Source organism: Penicillium taxi, assembly GCF_028828555.1.
Source record: "Penicillium taxi strain IBT 34144 chromosome Unknown utg000002l_segment0_segment0, whole genome shotgun sequence".
In the NCBI taxonomy this organism is placed as follows: Eukaryota; Fungi; Ascomycota; class Eurotiomycetes; order Eurotiales; family Aspergillaceae; genus Penicillium; species Penicillium taxi.
In genome coordinates this window covers 925,058-939,452 of record NW_026643204.1, presented here as the reverse complement: position 1 = coordinate 939,452, position 14,395 = coordinate 925,058, and the positions used below count along the sequence as shown (strand labels likewise).

Here is a 14,395-nt window from a genome sequence, read left to right as displayed (position 1 = left end):
CTCTCTAGTCTCTTAAGGGGTATTAATATCCCTTAATCTTGGTACTTTATTTCCCAATTATTCTTTCACCTCATTCTCTCACAATGGCCACACCATTTCTTATCTCATACCCCTCCAACCCCACCTCCGGACTCAACCTTAAGCAGATCGCCTACTTCGGGCGAGTGCTAGTCAAGGTCTCAAGTCTTGGGGAAGCCGAGCAATTCCTGCGCCAGAACTTCCGTAACATTGATGTCTTCATCGACGCGACTGCCATCTCGTCGTCCGGAGATCTCGTCGATATCCTCAATGCCGGCGCCGCCAAGATCCTGATCACTATCGACCAATTGTCCACCCTCTCACAGGAACAGTCCGTTCCTTCGTCTCGTTTGCTTGTATCCACCCTCTCCGATGATCAGCTAGTTACTCTTCAACAGTGGGCCAGCACCCCCGAACGCAGTGAGGTCAGCGTCTGCGTCGAGCCCTCTGCCATTGCCGACGCTGCTACGAAATTGAACATCAGCTCCGATTCACCCCGACTTTTCGCAACTTATGGAGATCAGGATATCTCCGAGGAGTCAGCGACACAGATCATGAAGAAGGGTGCCATTGCTATCATTTCCACCGAGAAGTTGACGGCCGAACGTGATGTTGCGGGTCAGCTTTCTGCCGCCAAGCTCCTTGCATCATGCGCCATCACCGACCAGTCCAATGGCCTATATGCTACATCCGTCACAGACGAGCGGGGCTCATGTCTGGGTTTCGTCTGGAGTAGCGATGAGAGCATCGCCGAGGCTATTCGCACAGGTACTGGTGTTTACCAGAGCCGCAAGCGTGGTCTGTGGTACAAGGGCCAGTCCAGCGGTGATGTGCAGGAATTGATCCGTATTGGCTATGACTGTGATGCCGACTGTCTGGTCTTTGTGGTCAAGCAGATTGGCCGAGGCTTCTGCCACCTTGGCACCGACTCTTGCTTCGGTTCCTCTACTGGTCTTTCTCGTCTCCAGAAGACTCTCCAGGCCCGCAAGGCTGATGCTCCTGCTGGTTCTTACACTGCTCGTCTGTTCAATGAGCCGAAGCTTGCTGCGGCCAAGATCATGGAGGAGGCCGAGGAGCTGTGCACTGCTACTACCAAGGAGGAGATTGCCTTTGAGGCAGCCGACCTGTTCTACTTTGCGCTGACCAGGTGCACCGCTGCCGGTGTTACTCTAGAGGACATTGAGCGGAATCTCGACCTCAAGAGCTTGAAGGTCAAACGGAGAAAGGGTGATGCCAAGGGCCCTTGGGCCGAGAAGGCTGGGTTGGTTCCTACTCCTACCCCCGCCCCCGCCCCCGCCCCAGTCGAGTCTCAACCTCCAGTTGAGGACCGCTCGCGCATTGAAATGAAGCGTGTGATTACCGCTTCGACCCCCGTCACCGAAGTCAAGGAATACCTCCAGCGTCCTTCGCAGAAGTCCAACGATGCCATTGTTGGTCTCGTTAAGCCCATCATCCAGGATGTTCGCGAGAACGGCGATGCTGGTGTGCTCAAGTATACTCACAAGTTCGAGAAGGCTACTTCTCTGACCTCTCCTGTCATTCACGCGCCGTTCCCAGCTGAGCTTATGAAGTTGACCCCCGAGGTGCAGGAAGCTATTGATGTCAGCATTGGCAATATCAAGCGTTTCCACAGCGCCCAAGGGAACAGTAACGATATTCTCAAGGTCGAGACTATGCCTGGTGTCGTCTGCTCTCGTTTCTCTCGTCCAATTGAGCGCGTTGGTTTGTACGTTCCCGGCGGTACTGCAGTGCTTCCATCCACTGCCATGATGCTGGGTGTCCCCGCCATGGTGGCCGGCTGCCAAAAGATCATCCTAGCTTCGCCACCCCGCGCCGATGGCAGCATTTCCCCTGAGATCGTCTACGTAGCCCACAAGGTTGGTGCCGAAAGCATTGTTCTGGCTGGTGGTGCCCAGGCTGTGGCTGCCATGGCTTACGGTACTGAAAGCATCAGCAAGGTCGACAAGATTCTGGGCCCGGGTAATCAGTTTGTGACCGCAGCTAAGATGCTTGTGTCCAACGATACCTCTGCAACTGTCAGCATTGACATGCCCGCTGGCCCCAGTGAGGTGCTTGTCATTGCCGACAAGACCGCCAACCCGGCCTTTGTTGCCTCTGATCTGCTGAGCCAGGCCGAGCACGGCGTTGACTCCCAGGTTATTCTGATCGCCATTGATCTCTCCGAGAAGGAGCTGCGTGCTATCGAGGATGAGGTCGATGTGCAGGCCAAGGCCCTGCCGCGTATGGATATCGTCCGCGGCTCCCTGTCTCACTCTGTCACCTTTGTTGTACGGGATATTAAGGAGGCCATGCTTCTCAGCAATGAATACGCCCCCGAGCACTTGATCCTGCAGGTTGAGAACCCTGAAGCTGTCGTCGAATCAGTCCAGAATGCTGGTAGTGTGTTCATCGGTCCCTGGACCCCCGAGAGTGTTGGCGACTACTCTGCCGGTACTAATCACTCTCTACGTAAGTTTTTCCCATCTGATACTATACACATCGCAATTTCCAAATCTGACATTTTCTCTCTAGCTACATATGGCTATGCTAAGCAGTACTCGGGTGTCAACCTGGGCTCATTCCTGAAGCACATCACTAGCTCAAATTTGACAGCTGAAGGTCTGCTCGGCCTGTCAAAGACTGTCGAGACTCTCGCTGCAGTTGAGGGCCTGGACGCTCACAAGAATGCTGTCAGCATCCGTGTTGCGCAGATGAAGAAGGACCGTTCATAGGTGGAGTCATCATTTTATGATGTATAAAAATTTAGCCAAGAGTTCCAATTGGTAAGAGATTTAAGTGAATGATATTAATGATTATGTTTGAATATCTACCCCAGGTCTTGTGGTGAAGGTCCGGTTTCGAAGGGCTAGCGAACTATATAATTGGAACGTGAGTAAAGTACAGCGTTGTAGTTACTGAGAAGTTATTAACGGAGTTATGTTAAAGAGTCAAGAACAATGAAATAAAATCAATAAGCTTATATACTAAATTAATCTAGGAGGATATCAAATAATGTTTTTCATCTACCGGTGAACAAAAGCCACGCCGAGACCGGATCTGCCCCAATTATTCGCCCCGCAACATGCAAAACCCACCAGCCAAAAAAAAATGTATGTGAAATTACAACTGTGCGTCATTCAAAATCTGGATCTCTTGGCCAGGCTTGAACGCAGGCATACCTAGATATGGACAGCCCGCGCACCGGAAAGCATCACCAAGGGCACAGCTCCCACAGGAGCCGGTAGTTTTGCCCTCGACGGTAAAGTCCAGTTCATTCAAGTCGCCCGATGCCAGCTTTAGAACATTCAAATTCTTATCCGCGTTCGCGCGACGCTCTTTATCTTCTGCTTCCAGTCGGTCAGCTAGACCGCATGTACAGTCCTTACAGGCTCGCCGTCTGCGGCCAGTCTTAGGCTGGCACTCTGGAGCTGTAGAGAACGGTTAGAAAACGTAGATAAGGTTGGGAAGAAGACCTACGAGGCATGATAGGTCTTGTGAAATCCTCTTCATCCAGAAGATCGTCCTCATTAATCAACTCATCGGTATCATCCCGATCATGGTTATTCGCATTATACCCATTCACGGCGAATCCAACTCCCACAGGTGGGGTAGTAGTGGTCTTCTGCTTCTTTGCACCAAACCGCAGTGGCACAGCGGATGCTTGTTCGTAATTCGGTTTCTCAAATCCACTCTCTGTTTGCACTAGGCCTGCAAGAACAGCCTCCATAGCCTCGATGGCATCGAGGGCCTTACCTTGCGTCTGAAACTTTGCGCCGGGCTTCATGGCTGGAACGAGGGCGGTGTATACATCTCGAGTGAGGAGCTGGAGGGCCTCAGCGCGCCGAGAGCCGTCGGAGTCTGTGAGGACTAGGACGAAGTCGTATGTGTTTGAAGGGAGGTTGATCACACCGGCTGAGAGGCGGTCGAGCATTTGGAGGTCGCTGAATTCGCGGGGGAATGATGTAAAGAGATCGCGTAATTTGTCTTCGTGGGTTGCAATGGAGGGAGGTGCGAGGAGGAGGGTGCGTCGAGCGTCGATAGTTGGTTGTGCCATACCGAAGTCGACGTCGTTCGTATCAATGGTCACGAATGAGGGAGCCATTGTGGTGGGTTTGAGAAGGGAAAAGAAAAAGCAAGTGAGGGGTGGCAAAATATCTCGGTGATAAAAGATAACCTTAGTCAGCTCTGCTTTGAATTTATAATCAGATCCACGTTTAAGAATTGTTGATTGAGGGAATTAGATGGTCAGATTTGAAATATTGGACAGTTGGGTCTTTTGTATTACTGAGAAGAAAGCAGGTTATCAATCGTGGGCTTGCGAATGGTAGGTAAATTGACCGAATGGGGACTGGTCATTGGATTGGTATTTCCTTCATCCCGAGTGGCTCAATTTACTACTCGACTTATGCTCCTTACGGCCAAACTAAATTTATTTTCAACACCGAATTACCTGGGTATGAAACACCGAAGCCCTCAATTAGTCATCTACATGAGCCATAACTAACTAGACGCAATATTGATGCGAATTCCTCTCAGGCTGCTTGCGCTCCTAGGCGAATCTTCGTCTTCAGTTCGAAAAAGTTATATAGATAGCAGATTTTAAGGGTTCGTAACTATGTTTGAACAGCTTGCCGAGTTTCCAAGGTCATTTTCGAAAGGAAAAGTTGAAATCAATAGGTAGAGCCCTGAAAATAGCTGTCAAGGTAGAGATATGGTATGTTAAGAGGACAAATGACCATTTGGATCAAAGAGAAACAGTGCTTTTTATTGAAATTCATGCGCCCGAACTCCTGTCTATGCTGGTATCAATACAGATATAATGAAAAAGTGGTGCGATGAAGACGATCATCAACTCGTAAATCCTTCGGGCCATTCACGCTCAACGTTTGCGCTCCCGAATCTTCCACTTGATGCCATTCTTGTTGGTGCCTCCGATGGAGTTGTCCAGCTTTGCCCGCTGCCAGTCAATCTCTTTCTCAGCCGCGCTGATCTCAGAATACTGCTTGCGCAACGCCTTCAGCTTGTTCTCTCGGGCCTCGATGGCCCGTTTTCGAAGCTTGCGAGACCGACGAGCGTCAGCGAGAGCTTGTCGCTCTGTAGCGAGTTGCTTGGGGGTTTTGCGAGATGCCTCTTCATCTTTATCTTCATCCATGGAATCATCCTGCTCTTTCTGAATTCGTCGCTTCTTCAAGGCTCGTTGTTCGCTCTTGTCGTCAGCAAAAATGACCTTTTGCGACTTCGTCTTCTTCGGTGGCTGGTTGAAGTCGAACCCGTCCAGATCGTCGTCAAATCCGTCGAACTCATCATCTTCGGACTCTCCGTCTTTGTTTTGGCTTTTTACACCCAGTACCTGGTTCATACCATCTTGTAGTTGCGCTTCATGCTCCAAGCGCTCGATCTCACGACGAATCCGCTCTCCGACAGTTCGTAGATATCCTTTATCTTGTGTCTTAAGAAGCTTGATCGCATCATGGCTTAGTCCAGCAGCAGATTCGCGTGCCACAGATCCTCGGCCATGTCGCCCTTGTGTTCGGTTGCGATCACCCATCATTCCGAAGTGAAACTCATCGGGGTTACGGTTGCGAGCTTTCTCTTCCAAGCGCTTCAGCTTTTCTTTCTTCGCATTGTAATCTTTGGCACGGAGGGAATAGTCCTAGTATAGTTCGTTAGCTATTGGAACTTTGCTATCCTCGCAGTATAATGAGGAAACAAACCTTGTGCTTTTCCAGAATACCCCATTTCTCACGTCCTGCGAGCTGGCCACGCTCTATGATGATTTAGCAGTGTAATCATTTCAACCAAGTGCCTCTCAAAACTTACCCTTATGGTTCCTCCGTTGAACTGCATTGCGTAACGACGACATGATTTAAGAACAAATTCGAGAATCCCCGACAAGTTATTAATTTATTGGGCGTTAAGTTCCAATTAAGTAGCACGAGTAGTGTGAGGGTTGCAGGTTGTAAGTTTTTTTTTAATGAGACATAGTCTGACCGCCCGTCTTTGAGACTTTTCTGCCAGGTATTATCGGTTCTTGTCGCTCCGCATCGTCTGCTGTCAGAACATCGCGCCATCCCCAACAAATTGATCGAGCAAAGCCCGAAAATACCTGGCAGAGAGATCTCTGAGAGATTTACATCAATCAAATCATATTATCTTCGGCTATCGAAACCTAGTTTTGGAGCCCAGTTCTCACTATCACCCTAAAACCACCTGATCTGCACCTCTCGACTCGATCTCTAGCATCGGATATATTTCAGCCACAATGGCTACATCATCTGCATCCCCCGATACATCAGTACCATCAGTGCCTCAATCAAGGCCCAAATACAACATCCGCAACCCCCTTCCCCTCTCAGCGAATCAGGAACAAGAAGTCCAGAAGCTCTTTCACAAACGCGTACGAGCTTACTGTGCTCCAGAAATCAAGGGTATGTGTAAATGCTGTCTAATCGGATGTGCATCAATCTTATTTACCACATGTCAACTATCAACCACTCCCAATTCAACTCAGAAGAAGTGGCATGGTTGCGTGGTGACCCCATTTTCTACGAACGATCAGCTAATATAACGCCAATTCAGCTTTTGCCGAATGCGCTCGAGATCGCACTGTCACCGCGACATGGATTTGCCGCCAACAGCGTCTAGCTATGAATTCTTGTATGCTTGCCCATGTTAAGCCGGAAGAAGAAGACCGCGCACGTGAGGAATGGTTCGCATCACAAGAAGAGCGACGCCGTGTGCGTGATGAAGAACTTGCCAATGTTGAAAAGCGCCGGGCAGAGGTCATTAGTATGATGCGAGAAGATGAGCAAAGGCAAAAGCTGGCTAAGGGGAGGTGATTCTGACTTCATTTTGTTTAATGATGCTTTCCCCTATTCGCCTTAAATAACCGGCTCAAATTCCGAGTCACTGGTTTGTGTATACTGTTCTATATGGGTTTCATTGTCTTTGAGATCTTTCACTCGGTCTGGGAGTGGTCCCACCTTATTGAGTGGTAGTAACAATCACTTGACTTGGGTGTCTTGGACCATGTTCTCTTTTGGCTTGAAGTATCTGCCAAGAGGGTAGTATCGCAGCGGACTTTCCTCATGTCTCTATCGAGTTGCTTGGTATCAAACTCCTGCATCCCTGCATCTAGTGTGAGATCCTCGCCAAATGTCGAAAACTGCCTGCTTCAGATCAGATATAGAGTCTAGATGTCTTCTCTCCTCTCATGTCGTATCTTGGGAATCATCAGGCGTTTTGTTGGGCATTTCTCTTTTACTTGCATGAAAATTCTCGACCCGAAGCGATGCAGATGGCATCCAACATGTATATTACACAAGAAGCATTCTTGTTTCATTGATCACTAAGCGTTTCTTTTATAAGTTTCAAACGAATAACTAGGTAGGCTCTTGACGGTAATCTATCCCCAAGATAAGGGTGTCTTTGATTGTCAATGATTTGCTGGTCTAAAAGATGCCCATATTAAGAACCACAGGGACGCCATCATCCTAGTATATAATTTGCTTGGGCTATTAAAACATTGAAGCATTGATCCTTCACCTGATCGGTTTGTAGGTTTGGTGTGAGGCTAGAATCAGTTCGGTCGGCTGGGATTCCTGTTTATCTGAGCTTGGTTGCGGGCATGTGGTGAAGAGGCTCTGGTCGCGTAGCCTGTATAGTAGCAGTGCTGAAGGCGATGGATCTTTCAAGTGAATAGGATCAACCTCAAATGTTGACCCTGGCCATTTCAATTTCTGATATTTTGGCTTCCACCGTTCAAATGTGGCAAGAAGATGGATTAAGAGGGAAGAATGGCTCAGAGTTTGAGAAATAGGTATTTAAAGGCAGAAGCGAGCCTGAAGCCTTTTAGCTAAGAGCAGAAGGCTGAGATTGAGAGTAAAGAAATATTATGCGAGTGATATTTGACTCAATCCTCTCCATCACCCTCACCCTCACCTGCCTCGCCCATGACAGTATCTTCACCAAAGATATCCTCCATCTTTCCATCGCCGTCGTCATCCTCATCATCATTTTCCTCAGTACCATTGACCACGCTAGCCAGCTGTTGCGCCGGCGCATCAGGCATTTCTTCCTCTTCTTCACCCTCACTGTCCCATTCGTCCTTCATGGTCCACCCAGTTCCAGTAAGACAGAAGCGTTCCGGAGGCAAGCGCATACCACCCATCATAATACTCTGGTTCGCAGCATTCGGAGCAGCACCATTCGCACCACCCGAAGTGGGATCGAAACCTCTCGAGACACCCGGGAGCGCAATGCGATTCCTTTCAGAAGCAACATCCATCATGAACTCCTTCGGCAAGCCCGTCTGGAATTGGTAGTGTAGCCGCGATGCAATGCTTAATCTCAGCGCTGACAACGAAACCCCGTTCACCTCTGTGGAGGTCGCATTCTTTCCGCCTGATATACCTGAGGCGTCACCGACAGCACCAGCGTATCCTTCTGTCGCTAGATGAACTGCGTCGTTTAAAACTGCAGAGGTGTAGCGGTATGCGAAATCGAGCAGTTGGAGGGGCACGCGGTCTTGATAGGCTGTAACGCCGAGAGACGCGAGGAGCATATGAATCAAGCGCACGTCACGGGGTCGTCGTGACTTGCCATTGTCTTGGATAGAAGTACCTGGGATACTTGGGGGAAGTGCTGTCGATGTGCTTGGTTGTGTCGCAGGCAATGCGGATGTTTGTGAGGTTGTGGGTACGGTGGGAGCGATACCGTTGGTCGCTATGGATGATTCGGCAGGTGGTGTGGTAGGTTGAGTTGCTGGTGCAGAGCCTTGAGTAGGACCTGGAGAGGCCATGTCGGCTGGTGAGAGTGATTAAATATCCAAGCGCGGAGCGGAGGTTGAAAGGATGGTGGGTCGGGAGCAGTGGTAGGCTTTGGAATATCCAGCGGATTAATGAATTGATAATTTTTTGGTCGGAGGAAGATTATGGAAGCGGAGGTGGAGGTAGGAAAAATGTCTTTTGAAGTGAACTGGGACGCGATGATGAAGTCGAGCTCCTATATGGCGCTAACTGCTTTAGGCAGTTTTATTACTTCGAAGAACAAGTAGAAGTACACAGACGCCACATATGTGGCTGAACGAACAATGAAACAGCCTACGACAATTTAGGCCCCTGCTTTAGAATCTTGACTTCATAGTCTGAGTAGTCTCCAAGATAAATAAACCCCAAGCCCTCCTATTAGCATAAATTTCATCCTAAGATGTCTGATTTCGAAGATCTCCATTGCCATCAAACTTGCCGTACTTGCGGCATTGGACTTACAATCATGTCAACTTGGAGGAATGGATGGAGACTGATTACTACTGGATTCAACGAATCAAGATATGTATGCGTGTGTCTGTGTAAACTCAAAAGAAACCCAGTAGTCTCTCCAGAATCGATAATCTCTCCAGATATCGCCTCTCAGATCTTACAATTTGAGACCTTAACTAGCTTCAGCTGAAAAGTCAACACTATGGACAATTTCTCCACCAGTTAACATCTCATTACTACCAGGTAATCTATAGTCTGCACCTAAATACCTTGGTATTAATAGATGAAAGGAGTACCCTTAATGTGCCCTAACTTCCAAGGTTCTGTATTAATGATTATGGAGAGGAGATACATTAAACCATTCCACTGTACTTGCTGGTAGGGTCAGGGACCCTAATGCTACATAATGCGTAGCATAAAGAGCCCCGGTGGAATAGCAAGGTTGATGAGAGGCTAACGCCCACTTCTAACACCTATTACAGGAAACGCTTTACGCCCCTATAATATCTTTATGTTCTCTTGAAGTGGTTGTAAAATCTGGTTTTCCATTCATGGTGAGGTCTAGCTATTTATTCTATAAGTTGCTCTTCTGTCTGAGACGAATGAGTTCCATCGTCTAAGACAGAAGAGTCGTTGAAGACGGAACGTCACTGTTATATGCATACTGTTCAAGGTTGTCATTTGTGATGCACTCTGAACAGGGATTCGTGATGTGTTCTAGACCGGGGTGTCGTTTGTCCGATATCCCAACAATAACTAAATATAAAGGTGAGGAAGGGAAGTCAGTGGGACGCATCTCTGAGGTTCATATACCCTAGTTCCTATTCGCGTCCCACATAACCTCACCTGACGAAGGCTCAAGATTTATTTTCAGATCTATGGTTGCGGTATTAATGATTTACCTAGGTTACTATGATTAGCGAGCTTCGATTCCAGTTTGCTGCTGCCTTTTACTACTGAGATTTTTAATAGAAGTATTCAGATTCGAAGCAAATATTAGTAAGACTAGGCATGCATTAAGAGAGAGATAGGAACAGATCTAAGCCGCCACCCACAGCTTAAAATAAGATACGCCTAATGATATGCAACAAAAAGAAAATCTAAGAGAAACTAGCAATACAAAAAGAGAAAAGAACAAAAAAACTACCATCGCAGCAACTGCTGCACATCTGCCTTCTCAGTTCCAGTCATCTCGGTGTGGTGGCAGACCCATTTTTTGATCCACTCATCGAAGACTGACAAGGCCTGGAGCTTCTTCTCCTCTGACACATTTGTGTATCGATCTATTAGGCCAATAATATGCGCCCGCTCATTAAAAGCCTTTATGGCAGTCTTCGACATCTTTCCCTGGTTTAACATGCTCTGAGCGATATACCGAGAAACTCCATAGTACTTCTCAAACTCTTGCTCAAACATGCGGAAGTTTCCAACGGGCTGTTGTTTGAACTCATCTACGTCTAGATCGCCTAGGAATTGGAGGTCAAGATAGATCTCCCCTCTATGCGCAACCTGATTGTGGTGTTTGTTTGATGTGAGGGGGCCAGATTCAGGTTACACCAGTCGTGGAAGACCTCTTCTCGGAGGTTAAAAAAAAAGACATTATCATAGTGCTCCATACTTTCTTTCATAGAGGCCATCTCGTCTTTCATAGAGAACATTTCCTTCTCGAGGGAAGTAAGGCGCTGGAAGGGGGAGAGTCCTCGCTCATTCCCGAAAGTGTTTGCGGCCTCATTCATGACAAGGTCTATTGGCTCAAGCAAGCTCACGAAAATCTCGTGCATGCTGCCGTAATCGACCTTCTTGCTAATAATGCCTTCAAGAGGCTACATCAAGTCAGAATTTAGTTCTTATGTAGATATTGCGTGGAGATATCGGCGCTAAACCGAAAGCAGAAAGCAACTACGTCATCAGCTTTAATTTTACATTTCATTATGAAATTTGACTTGTAGCCATTAGATCTGTGCTCGTTCCCCTTGCATCATTTCAAGCTGAAATAGAAAAGCGCCCATAGTGTACCTAGAAAGATGTCGCAGAAAAAAAAAGAAATCAAAACATGAAAATAACATATAAACACATAAGCCTGAATGTATGTGATGCAATCACCAACTCCGTATCTGCAAAAATAAATCTGTTGAAAAGGGTATCTTGCTGCCAATATGGCGATGTTAAAATTAGTGCAGGCTTCAGTTCAAAACTGAACATGCAGAATGATATGCCTCCGTCGCGGCCATCATCAGAGGAAAAGCTTTAAATGTTTCCAGGTGAATTAGGACGAATAGGCAAGGATGTCGAACTATCAGGTATGACAAGTGTCGGGAATGGTTCAACTCCATCGTCACCCATATTTGCCGTATCGAAGACTCCCTCCACAGACTCCACAACCGATCCTGCGGGGTCAACCGAAGCCTGCGAGATGTAGCTGGCACCGAGATCCGTTCCTTCATCATCCTCCGGATATTCACTCTCTTCACCTTCGCTTAGCTCATCATCGTAATCTTCCTCGTCTGCGTCTTCTTCATTTTCGAGTCCCTCATCCTCGTCTTCGTTCTCGCCTTCGTCTTCACTGTCCGTGGTTGAAAAATCTTCGAGATCCTGTGGGGTGTCTCGCCAGTACGCGAAGTCGGTATATTCTTCACCTCCCGACTGGACGAGAAGACTAACAGGGGGGAAGAAATGATCGAGCAATTCTTGCATCGTGACATAGCTGCTTTTGTATGTGTTGAGACTGAGTAGATCCAGAGAAACCTCAGCATTGGAGTTGATTGTGAATATTCGCCTCGACGGGATATTAACAGATCGATAGCTCAAGGCGTCAGTCAATCGGTTTCCAAAGCCAGCGTAGAAGGGATCCGCCTTTCCAGAAAACAGGTTGAGAATATCTCGAAGGCATGCCATTTTGAAGACTTCCGGCTTTCTGAGATAAATCTCTCGTCGAAGCGCTGCCATCGTGCGATCTGGACTGCATATGACAGGGCCCATTGGTAGCTTATAGCCGTCCTGATTCACGCCATGAAGATAAGCCCGAGTGGTATCCGCCAGACCAACGGACCGACTTGTAAGATACATGATATTGTAGCCATTGTTAACAATGTCGGTGTATAGCTTGGCCACTCCTGCGTGAGTCCAGTCACGTCCAATCATGTTCAGAACGTGTCCCAGCGCATCCGACTTGGTGATAGTCCCATCGATATCCGAGATAACCATTGGCGTATTCCCGTTCAGGAGATACATGTAAGCCGAGCAGGTAGCCTTGTTAACACTGAAGGACATGGTGTTGGGGCCTGGTTTTAGCTGCAAAGATTTGAGTTGATCGCTGGTCAATCGCAATGTTTTGGCGTAGTTTCGTGTCTCAACAGCATATGAATCTTGCATTGGGGACTCAGGTGGGGTTGGAAATCCAGGTTGAACATCTGATTTAGTCCGATGGTGGCGTGTCACCAATGATGGTTCCAGTGGACCGTCGCTGTGATATCCTGGATCTGAGATTGCATCTACCGAGTTGGGCCGCATCAAGTTGAGAGTTGTTCGCCGATCAGCAGCATCTTTTGCCTCTTCACTGCCATAGATCCATAGGTTGCCGTGCTCATCAGCACCAATCAGAGCGCCAAGATCGTAGCTCCCTTCAAGCTCCTCGGCGAGAATCTTGCGAGCAAGGACTTCGGTGCGGAGAGCATCTTCGTCGTTGCTTTTATAGCCTGTCATGTCCAACATGAGATCTCCAGTTTCGGTGACGTGTGATTGAATATTAGATATAGACAGCTTCTTGGACAAGTTGATAGCACGAGACATAGCTTCCTTGGAAGACACTGCCGGAGGACTTCGAGAGCGGCCTTGCTCAATGTCATTTTCATTTACTGTTTTTGATCGACCCAGAGCAGACGGCTCCTCCGAAGCAGACCTCAGTATACTGGTCGCAAGCACATCATCCGGTACTGAATGATCGAGTGGAAATTTTGAGTCAACAGACAGAGGCTGAGAAGCGCTAAGGTCCGACTCTGGTGATTGTGACAATGGAGTTAATGTGCCTGCCCATGGAGTCAGCAAACAGTATCCAAAACTAGTCACAGAATTTGGATGTACCTAAATCCGTTGCCGCACGCATCGGTTGCAAGGGAGGGATATCAGTTGGGGTCTTTGCACCCTCCGATACAGCATCTCTAGTTGGCTTTTCAAGATCGAGGAACTCTGGTTCTGGAAGCACAGAATCTCCAATTGGGACCGTCGGGCTGCTTGCGGGAGACACAAGCGGGGAGGTTTGTAGTGAGGCTGGGATTTCGTCGGTTGTTTCAAACACGAAGAAAGCCTCTCCTCCTTCGCCCAGCTTCATCGCATAATCTTGTTTAATTCCATTGACCTTAAATTCTATCTTTTTCTCGAAAGGACGCAGGAGAGAGAACTTCCCGAAGCGAACGTGAAAGGGAGAACATGCGAGGGTACCTAGAAAGAGAGACAGGACTATCTCAGAATTGTGATTCATTGAAGAGAGATCGAGTCCGCTCACCATCAGCTTGCTCTATGACAATAACATCAATAGCCCCGCTCAGTGTAGCGGGATTAATCGAGTTCCATGTCCTAGATATAGTATTCCGGACATAGTTCATATTGTCGAGTATGGTTCAGAACTAGAAAGAGGGGATGGAAGAGAGAGAATGGACAAGGAAGGAATGGCTGCTACCCATGTGACAGGTGACGAAAGGCAAAGTGGAGAAGGTGTAGACGCGCTAACAAGGGAGGGACGAATAAGAAGGATCTGAAACACTAAAGCCTGCAAGACCAAAGATATGCAACTGTAAGTAAACTGTCGGTAACCCCGATGAGAAACCCAACGGGCGAGAACCCAACGTTGAACACCCCAACGTACTACTCGTCGTATTAGTCATCTGGGCCGAGGTCATTACAATAGCACTAACTCTATTTAAGGCTAAGGTTAAATCCGGTTCACGTGATTGTACTCACGTGATGTGGTCCGATTATTGTGACGGTCCTGCTCCTTTGCATCTTATCCCCACGACTGCCCGCGTCAATGGGTAGAAGCCGGGATGTATGAGCCAATTTATTTTTCTTTTGACGCCTACCCATCTGCCATTCCCCGAGTGAGGGTACGAGGTGTCATGGCT

The 14,395-nt window shown here is 47.9% G+C and overlaps 6 protein-coding genes across 6 annotated transcripts; 2 read left to right on the top strand and 4 right to left on the bottom strand.

Annotated features, from left to right (window-relative positions):
* Positions 1 to 83: 83 nt before the first annotated feature.
* On the top strand, positions 84 to 2,750 carry N7495_002282 (histidine biosynthesis protein HIS4; the record flags this gene model as incomplete). The annotated part of the gene is made up of 2 exons (XM_057204951.1): positions 84 to 2,487; positions 2,551 to 2,750. 2 exons carry the CDS (start codon positions 84 to 86, stop codon positions 2,748 to 2,750), a joined length of 2,604 nt encoding a protein of 867 aa, XP_057065558.1.
* A 388-nt stretch (positions 2,751 to 3,138) lies between these two features.
* Positions 3,139 to 4,120, bottom strand: N7495_002281 (uncharacterized protein; the record flags this gene model as incomplete). The annotated part of the gene is made up of 2 exons (XM_057204950.1): positions 3,139 to 3,446; positions 3,496 to 4,120. The coding sequence occupies 2 exons, from the start codon at positions 4,118 to 4,120 to the stop codon at positions 3,139 to 3,141; spliced, it is 933 nt and encodes a 310-aa protein (XP_057065557.1).
* A 777-nt stretch (positions 4,121 to 4,897) lies between these two features.
* On the bottom strand, positions 4,898 to 5,881 carry N7495_002280 (rRNA-processing protein UTP11; the record flags this gene model as incomplete). The annotated part of the gene is made up of 3 exons (XM_057204949.1): positions 4,898 to 5,671; positions 5,733 to 5,785; positions 5,839 to 5,881. The coding sequence occupies 3 exons, from the start codon at positions 5,879 to 5,881 to the stop codon at positions 4,898 to 4,900; spliced, it is 870 nt and encodes a 289-aa protein (XP_057065556.1).
* Positions 5,882 to 6,280: 399 nt separating this feature from the next.
* Positions 6,281 to 6,857, top strand: N7495_002279 (uncharacterized protein; the record flags this gene model as incomplete). The annotated part of the gene is made up of 2 exons (XM_057204948.1): positions 6,281 to 6,446; positions 6,598 to 6,857. 2 exons carry the CDS (start codon positions 6,281 to 6,283, stop codon positions 6,855 to 6,857), a joined length of 426 nt encoding a protein of 141 aa, XP_057065555.1.
* A 1,073-nt stretch (positions 6,858 to 7,930) lies between these two features.
* N7495_002278 (putative transcription initiation factor TFIID, 31kD subunit) lies at positions 7,931 to 8,818 on the bottom strand (the record flags this gene model as incomplete). The annotated part of the gene is made up of 1 exon (XM_057204947.1): positions 7,931 to 8,818. One exon carries the CDS (start codon positions 8,816 to 8,818, stop codon positions 7,931 to 7,933), a length of 888 nt encoding a protein of 295 aa, XP_057065554.1.
* A 1,603-nt stretch (positions 8,819 to 10,421) lies between these two features.
* Positions 10,422 to 13,879, bottom strand: N7495_002277 (putative lipin Smp2; the record flags this gene model as incomplete). The annotated part of the gene is made up of 5 exons (XM_057204946.1): positions 10,422 to 10,744; positions 10,897 to 11,101; positions 11,586 to 13,303; positions 13,359 to 13,715; positions 13,780 to 13,879. The coding sequence occupies 5 exons, from the start codon at positions 13,877 to 13,879 to the stop codon at positions 10,422 to 10,424; spliced, it is 2,703 nt and encodes a 900-aa protein (XP_057065553.1).
* Positions 13,880 to 14,395: the final 516 nt, after the last annotated feature.